Genomic DNA, 8,700 nt, shown 5'->3' with positions numbered 1-8,700 from the left:
CTTATTTCTATAGCAGATATGGAGCCCAAATTAGAACATAAAATTAAAACTACTATCTATGTTTCAAATGATATTTTTTTATATGCTGCTCAAATTCTGACTGAATCTTCAACTGGCCATAGTGTTTAACTGACATGGATGGAGTTTTTACAAATATTTAACTGTTTAATATATGTTGTAAGGCTTATTTAATTGTTACTTTGTAGTTGCTATTAGTAGGTTGTCACTTAGTTACTTTTCTTTTTTTTCTTATTAGTTTGGTTCTAGGGTGTGTCGCTAGGGGCATACTTGTAATTTCTATTCTTTTTATTAAGTTAATATAAATAGAGAATTGGCAGCAGCCAGTAGTGATTTTTCTTTTCCGCTCAATCGTATCTCCCTTTTCTTCTCTTTCTCTCTCTCTCTCTCATCTCCCACTCTCCATGAATGATTACATGGTATCAGAGCAACTTTGGCAAGTGGTCTAGTGTTCGATCCTCATTAACCCCATTATAATTAATTAAGTTTCAGCACAAGGTATGGGTGGGCCTATGTTTGAACCTGCTATAAAAGACCTTTGATCCCTCCTGTTTTGAACCTGTTTCGCCTTTTCTTCCTTCTTTAAATTCTTGGACGTGGAAGATAGAGAAACCCTAGCAAGTTACTAGCGGCACCTCCTATGGTTTTTTCCTTGGTCATAATATCAAGGAAACCCTAGTCGGAGAAGGGCGATGTTGATAGAGACTCTCTCTTCCTTCTCTGTTCGATGTTGTGAAGTCGATTTCAGGTTGGCACCTTCGTACAAGTGCTGGACAGGTGTGTTCTTGTTTTTGTCTTTTTTGGCCAATGGTGTGAAGGGCTTATTCCTTGATTCTATATATTTGTTTGGATGTTGGACTGTTAGACTGTATGAGTTGCAGTCGGATTGATAGGAATGTCTGCCTTGGCTGTGTTGGACTGATTACCGGGCTGGTTTAATGATTGAACCATCTCAGAGTTGATTTCAGCAGTGTCTTGTTCTCTTCTTCACATCCTAGAGTAAATTCCTTGAGGGTTGGTATTCTGCTTGTGGCTGTTGTGTAGTTGTGTGGTGTTTGGATTGTTTTCAGCAGTGTCCTATGGCAAATTATGAATCAACTTCATCGGGGGTTACACCGACCCGTAGCACAGCTGGTATGGGAGGTGAAAACATGATGTTTCCCATGCCAATTACCCATTTAAATGGTCTAAACTACCTGGAGTGGGCTAAAGGCGTAAAACTCTATGTAACGGCAAGGGGTAAAGCTGGTTACATAAATGGAAGGGTGAAAGAACCCAAGGGTGAGACAGCTGAACATGATAGGTGGAACCAAGAAAGCAGTATGGTGATGTCTTGGCTCCTCGCAGCCATGGAACCTAATGTGAAGAAGAACTTTATGTGGGCAGACACCGCTAGTGAGATCCAGGATCAGACCAAAGCTACCTATTCTGAGCAAAGGCATTATGCCAAGGTTTACCAGTTACAAGCTGAATCTTCAACCTGTAAACAGACAAATCGTCTTCATATTATTCAGCCCTTACCTCCATATGGAAAGGATTGGATCATTATCAAGCTATAGAGTGGAAACATGATGATGATGCTAAGGCCTACAAGAAGCTGGTCTCTCAGCAACGTGTGTTTGCCTTCTTGTTGGGACTGAACCCTGCATATGAACCGTTGAGGGTTCAGATCCTAGGAAGCAAAGAGTTGTCGTCGGTTCACGAGGTATACTCCCTTGTTCAATCGGAAGAAAGCAAGCGGAGTGTGATGGTTACAGTTGAGGGGGAGCAACAAGTTGCTTTGGCTGCAATGAATAATAACTCCACGGGGAAGAAAAGTGACACTAAGAAAACTGATGATAAAGATAAGTTGTTTTGTACCCACTGTTGGTGTTCACGGCATACACGTGACACTTGTTGGGACATCCACGGGAAACTCAAGTGGGCAGTGAAGAATCAAGAACAGGATAAAGGTCAAGATCAAAAGAAGATGAACACAGCACAAAATGCAGCACATGTGGCAACCTAAGATACTCAGGTTGCCGGTAGTACCCGGGACCACCTTAATAATTTTGACCCCAAGGAAGATATAATGAATTCCTTCAGAGAACACCTGGAATCTTATGGTAGGGCTTTGAGACAAATGGACAGCTCAGTCACTAGTACTCCCTCTACTTCATTTGCATCTACTTCAGGTAATAAAGCTTCTGCATTCCATGTCACTTCCACGGATTCCCCTTGGATCATTGACTCAGGGGCCTCCAACCACATGACTGGTAAATCGAACTTGTTTCAGACTTATAGCCTTTTGTCAGGAAGGGATAGAGTGAGACTTGCAGATGGCTCTTTTTCCTCCATTGCAGGCCAATGATCAATATCTCTTCCCCATGGCCTTAACCTGAATTGTGTATTGCATGTCCCTCAACTTCCTATAAATTTGCTTTCAATTAATAGTATTACAAGCTCTTTAAACTGTAGTGTAACCTTTTTTGCTGACTCATGTGTTTTTCAGGACCTAACTTCTAGGAGGACGATTGGTAGAGGGAGCCTAGTGGATGGTCTCTACATTCTCGACAACAAAGTTGGTATCTCGATGTCATCCTCAGAGTCACATAGTCAGTCAAATAAGAGTCAAATTTTTTTTGTGGCATAGTCGTTTAGGTCATGTTTCTTTTGAAATAATAAAGTTTGTGTTTCCGGTTTTATTTAAGTCATGTTCAATGTCAAAGTTCCAGTGTCAAACATGTCAGTTGAGCAAACAATGTAGAACAACTTTTCATGTTGTGTATTCTAATGTATGAGTGCCTACTAATGTAATCTCTAAGGGCGGATATAAGTACTTTATCACATTGATCGAATGATTACTCTTGCTATACATGAGTAATTCCTATGCGTAGTAGAGACGAAGTTTCAAAGATTGTGAAAGACTTCCAGAGGATGGTATTTACACAGTTCCATGTTGAAATACAAATCTTCCAATCTGACAATGCAAAAGAATACTTCCATGGGGAGCTCAATGAGTTCTTTGTCTCCCACGGATCTATTCATAGGAGCTCATGTATCACAACACCACAACAAAATGGTGTTGCAGAGAGACAAAACATACACCTCCTTGAGGTGGCTTGCGGGATGATGCTACAAATGAATGTTCCAAAAAGGTTTTGGGTGGATGTTGTACTTGCAGCTGCTTATGCCATCAATAGCATGCTCTCCAAAGTGCTAAACTACATGGCCCCTCATCAGTTATTGTACCCTCAGTCTCCTTTATTTTCCATTCCCATGAGAGTTTTTGATTGTTGTGCCTTTATCCATGATTTGTCTCTATCTCGAGGTAAGTTAGACCCTCAATCCATTCCTTCTATCTTTCTGGGGTATCCCTCCTTTCAAAAAGGGTATCGGTGCTTTGATCCCGTTAGTTGTAAGTTTTTTGTGTCTATGGATGTGTCCTTCTTTGAGTCTGAGCCATTCTTCCCAGCTTCTCCTCGGGGGGAGAGTAAGAGTGTGGAAGAGGAGAAGCAAGTTCAGGTATCTCTTCCCTCTATTCCGGACCTTGCTCCATTTCGTGTCTTTCAACGTACACGCCATAGAGATCAACGATGTGATAGAGATGTGGAGCAACCAAACACTGAGCAACCGACACCGTTAGACTCCCAGGAGGTAAATCCACTCCCTAACCCTACTCCTACTGTGGATGAACTTGACATTCCTATTGCTCAATGAAAGGGAGTCAGGCCATGCACTACCAAACACCCCATTACCCATTTTGTCTCCTATGATCACATTTCCCCCTCATACCGAGCCTTCCTATCTGTAGTTGATTGCATCCCTGTTCCCAGAAATATTGTAGAAGCCTTAAAATGCCCTGAATGGACAGATGCCATGAAAGAGGAGATTAATGCTCTTCACAAAAATCAAACTTGGGAATTGGTGGATCTTCCAAAGGGGAAAGACCCCGTGGGGTGTAAATGGGTGTTCACGATTAAACACAAGGCAGACGGAACAGTTGAAAGGTACAAAGCAAGATTAGTAGCCAAAGGGTACACACAAGTATACGGGGTTGACTATGATGAGACTTTTGCTCCAGTAGCTAAGATGAACTCAATTAGGGTTCTCCTGTCCTTAGTTGCTAATCTTGATTGGGAATTGCATCAACTGGACATAAAGAATGCTTTTCTGAATGGTGACTTAGAGGAGGAAGTATACATGGCTCAACCCCCTTGATTTTGTGCCAAGGGAAGTGAAAATAAGGTGTGCAAGCTGCGAAAGTCTCTTTATGGCTTAAAACAATCTCCCAGAGCCTGGTTCAGTAAGTTTCACATGGCAGTTCATCAGATGGGCTTCAAACAATGTTAGTCTGATCATACACTTTTTATGAAGAGATGTCAGGAGCAGATTGCTGTATTGATAGTGTATGTGGATGATATCATCATTACAAGAAGTTGGAATTCAGATATACAAAGATTGAAACAATTCATCTAAATTTGAAGTGAAAGATTTAGGTCCCCTAAAGTATTTCCTTGGGATTGAAATTGCCCACTCAGAAAAGGGTATCTTTATCTCTCAAAGGAAATACACCATTGATCTATTATAGGACACAGACAAATTAGGTGCAAGGTCGGCAGATACTCCCATGGATGTTGACCACAAGTTAGGTGACTTTGATGGTGAACCTCTGAAAGATGTGAAACATTTCCAAAGGTTAGTGGGAAAGCTGATTTATTTGTCCATGACCCATCCAGACATTGCCTATTCCGTTGGGGTCCTAAGCCAATTCATGCACTCTCCTAAGAAACCACACATGGAAGCAGTAGAGAGAGAAAAAATATCCCGGAACAGGTATACTATTCAGTAAACACAATCACCTAAAGGTGGGAGTCTTTACAGATGCTGATTGGGCAGGTGTTGTGGATGACAGAAAGTTCACAAGTGGGTATTGCGCATTTGTGGGAGGAAATCTAATGACTTGGAAAAGCAAAAAACAAAGTGTGGTAGTAAGGTCAAGCGTTGAAGCTGAATATAGAGCTATGACAGATAGGGTGGTTGAAGTACTTTGGCTAAAGAATCTTCTAGGGGAGCTTGGAGTTGTTGTTCATAGTCCTATGTTTCTTTACTGTGACAACAAGGCTGCAATAAACATCACCGGCAACCCTGTCCTACATGAGAGGACCAAGCATATTGAGGTGGACAAACACTTCATAAGGGAAAAATTGGAAAAAAGGGAAATTTGCATCCCTTATGTCAATTCCAAGAAACAACTTGCTGATGTCCTCACAAAGGGGCTTCCATACTCGCGGCACAATGAGTTATGTGACAAGCTGGGCATGATAGACATATTCAACCCAACTTGAGGGGGAGTGTTGTAAGGCTTATTTAATTGTTACTTTGTAGTTGCTGTTAGTAGGCTGACTTCTTAAGATACTGTCAGTTAATTACTTTTCTTTTTTTCTTATTAATTTGGTTCTAGGGTGTGCCGCCAGGGGCATACTTATATTTCTATTCTTTTTATTAAATTAATATAAATAGAGAACTGGCGGCAGCCTTCTTCTCCTCTCAATTGTATCTCCCTTTTCTTCTCTTTCTCTCTCTCTCTCTCGTCTCCCACTCTCCATGAATGATTAGAATATAGATCAAGGACCACATCGTTAAGACTATATGAGATGCAAATAGATAATCTAAATTGGAGGAGAGTTTGACTGAGCATTACATTATAGACTAATACATTTTATTGATACAAGAGTTATTTTATCTACAAAACTCATATATAAAAAGGTAAAAGAAAGAAGAGATAAAAAAAAAAAAAAAAAACATATAGAAGCATTATCCTCAATTCTCTGCCACATTAGTGCTCACAAATGTATTTTTGGATTTTTCAGCAATAGCAGAATTCTCTTCTTCACCTTCCTTGATCAGCTTCATGATGTCTGCTTTTTTCTCCATGAGGACTTCTATCTTGGAATTTATGTTGTCTAACTTCTTCTTCAATTTCTCAAGATTATTGCTCTTTCCCTTAGCATCAAGCTTCTTTCGTTTTTTCTCATCCTTCTTCTCTTTCTCTTTTTTTTTCTCCTTGCCTTCCTCTTTTATTTCTTCATCATTCTTCTCTTCCTCTTCTTCAATTTTGACCTCCCTTGAAGTCATTTCAAAATTATCCTTTTCTTTCTCTTTTTCTTCTTTGTAGTCTCCTCCCTCTTTTTCTTTCTTCTTCTTCTTCTTCTTCTTCTTCTTTTCATCTTTTTCTGTGTCCTTTTCCTTCTTCTGCTCTTTCTCTTCATTCTCTTTGTGCTTCTCTTCATGCTTATCATCTTTCTCCTTTTTCTTCTTCTCCTTTTCCTTCTGTTCTTCATCTTCATCTTTTTTGTTCTCATTTTCCTCATCTTTGGACTCTTTATCCTTCTTATATGTGTCCTCCTTTTCCTTCACATTATCTTTTTCTTTCAATTGACCATCTTTGTCTTTCTTTTTTCCTTTTCCTTCCTTCTCTCTGTCTTTTTTCTCAATTTTCTCTGTCTTCTCATCTACCTTTTTCTTGGTTTCACTATCTTTGTTTTTCTCCTTTTCCTTTTGATCTGCATCATCTTTGTGATCTTTCTCTTTGTGTTTCTCCCCTTTCTCTTTTTTCTTCTTCTTCTCCTTCTCCTTATGCTCTTCCTCTTCATCTTTTTTCTTCTCATCTTCCTCATCTATTGACTCTTTATCCTTTTTCTTCTCTGTGTCCTTTTTTGATTCCTTTGCTTTGTCCTTCTCCTTTGATTCCTTTGTTTCATCCTTCTCTTTGTGTTTCTCCTCTTTCTCCTTTTTCTTTTTCTTCTCCTTCTCCTTGTCCTTCTCCTTGTGCTCCTCATCTTCATCCTTTTTCTTCTCATTTTCCTCATCTTTTGACTCTTTATCCTTCTTCTTCTCTTTGTCCTTTGATTCCTTTGCTTTATCCTTCTCTTTGTATTTCTTCTCCTTGTCGTCCTTATGTTTGGGTTTCTCTTCCTTCTCGTTATCAACTTCTTTATCTTTACTTTTCATCTTGAGATGCTCTTTTTTTTCCACCTTATCTTCTTTATCAATAATGAGCTTAGATCCACTATCCATCTATTGTGTCGCTTGATGGAACTAGAAATGCAAACCTCTTCTTTATGCTTGTTATCAAATTACCTACAAATAATTGCAGCAAATGATGATTGATTAGCACAACATGATTATTCCAAATTTGAAATAGTCATAATGAGAATTAACTAATGGAAGTTAGCAGAAGCTCATGTCACCATTGAAGAACAAAACAAACGAAAAGATCATGAATATTTAATGCATTCATTCTATGCATATGTACTGCTCAATGCATTCTAACTTTCCTCAATAAGATTACTAGTCAATCAAATCCATTTCAAAACTACACTCAACAAGACATAAACATAAAATCCTATGTGATGGCTACAGATCTTCAAAATCAAATCTTATGTAGAAACAATTTCAAAATAGTCTGACAACTCTAAACGGCTCTTTGACCTGCTAGTTTTAGTTGAGCTAGCATTCCAGCTAACCAATCCAATGAGTGTCAGTGGTCATTAGCTTCACAAGTTTCATATTTTATCTTTGTTGCCAGAGTATCTTCTCTGTGAATTATAGGTCCAAATTTCTAAAAAGTGGAATGAAAACAGAATTTAATTAAGAGAAAAGCAATTCCTTCTATAGGGATGTAAATAAAAATGCAAAATTTACTAAGCTCGTTAGCACTTTCTGTCAAGTTCAGAAATAAAATATAGAATCAGAGTCTGTAAATTCAGAGAAGAAGAAATATAGATCTGGCCATCTGGGTTCACATTGAACACAAGTGTAGCTGAAAACACCACGACAAGACGTCATATCTCATGAGATGAATAAAACCAAAAGTGCAGTATTAATTAATTAATTAATTAATTTTGATTTTTGAATTTAAACTTCTGGCAACATAATGTTCTCTTTCTTTATAGCAATAAACTCCCATTAATGAACCTCCACGCATCAAAATTTTCCTTTACGGCTGTGTTTGGTTTGAAGGAAAAGGTAGGGAAACCTTTACAAGAAAATAAAACTCAAGAATTCGTCTGGTTATCTACATCATCTCTATGTCTCTTACATTCAAAACCACTTTCCTAAGCCCAATCTTAACCTATACCTAATAAATTGCAAATTAACCCAAACCAGCATCCAATCATAGTTCTATGAATCAAATCTAAAACGAAAATCAAAACCCACAATTCAACCGAAGCAAAGCTCACATACAGATCAATAGATGATAGAACAAGAAACCCAGAAAATGAAGTACATAAGAAGCTAACCTTACGTGGGTCAGAACTCAGAAGAGAAATGGACTTGAGCTCTGGTCTTTTTCTCTCTGGAGATCTCTGAATCGAGTGTCTCTTTCTTCCTTGTTACTTGTTTCCTAGGACGAGAAAGGCAGATCGTCTCCTTCTAGAGAAGATGAGACAGACATCTGACACCATGACCATGAGATGCTTCCTACACTACGACGTGTCGCTCAAACGAGACACTTTAGTAGTGATCGAGACGCGGTTGTACATTCTTCGCTTCTCGTCGTTTCGGGAACGCGTAGCTGACGTTTTGGATTTGGCGGTGGGGACTGGGGACTGATCGACTAGACCGTTAACCGTGTCCGTGTGGGGTGGGACTGTGGGAGATTATGGGACGGTGTCACGGTGGAGGTGGTAGCTTGAA

The 8,700-nt window shown here is 39.2% G+C and overlaps 1 protein-coding gene across 2 annotated transcripts; it reads right to left on the bottom strand.

Moving 5' to 3' along the window:
- Positions 1 to 5,652: 5,652 nt before the first annotated feature.
- On the bottom strand, positions 5,653 to 8,445 carry LOC104604191 (uncharacterized). 2 transcript variants are annotated; one of them, XM_088899396.1, is made up of 2 exons: positions 8,309 to 8,445; positions 5,653 to 7,140 (listed from the first exon to the last, which is right to left on the bottom strand). In XM_088899396.1, the coding sequence occupies exon 2, from the start codon at positions 7,075 to 7,077 to the stop codon at positions 5,821 to 5,823; it is 1,257 nt and encodes a 418-aa protein (XP_088755522.1). In that variant the 5' UTR covers positions 7,078 to 7,140; positions 8,309 to 8,445; the 3' UTR covers positions 5,653 to 5,820. The 2 variants fall into 2 exon arrangements, with proteins under 2 accessions (XP_088755522.1, XP_088755521.1); XM_088899395.1 differs by having other exon boundaries at positions 8,304 to 8,441.
- Positions 8,446 to 8,700: the final 255 nt, after the last annotated feature.

This window comes from Nelumbo nucifera, chromosome 2 (genome assembly GCF_055504915.1).
Source record: "Nelumbo nucifera cultivar China Antique chromosome 2, China Antique-T2T, whole genome shotgun sequence".
NCBI lineage: Eukaryota > Viridiplantae > Streptophyta > Magnoliopsida > Proteales > Nelumbonaceae > Nelumbo > Nelumbo nucifera.
Note: the sequence above shows the minus strand (reverse complement) of the source record. Positions and strands in the feature narration are given on the sequence as shown.

Coding starts and splice junctions, on each gene's coding strand:
- LOC104604191 (XM_088899396.1), bottom strand. CDS start 7,077: ATGGATAGTGGATCTAAGCTCATTATTGATAAAGAAGATAAGGTGGAA.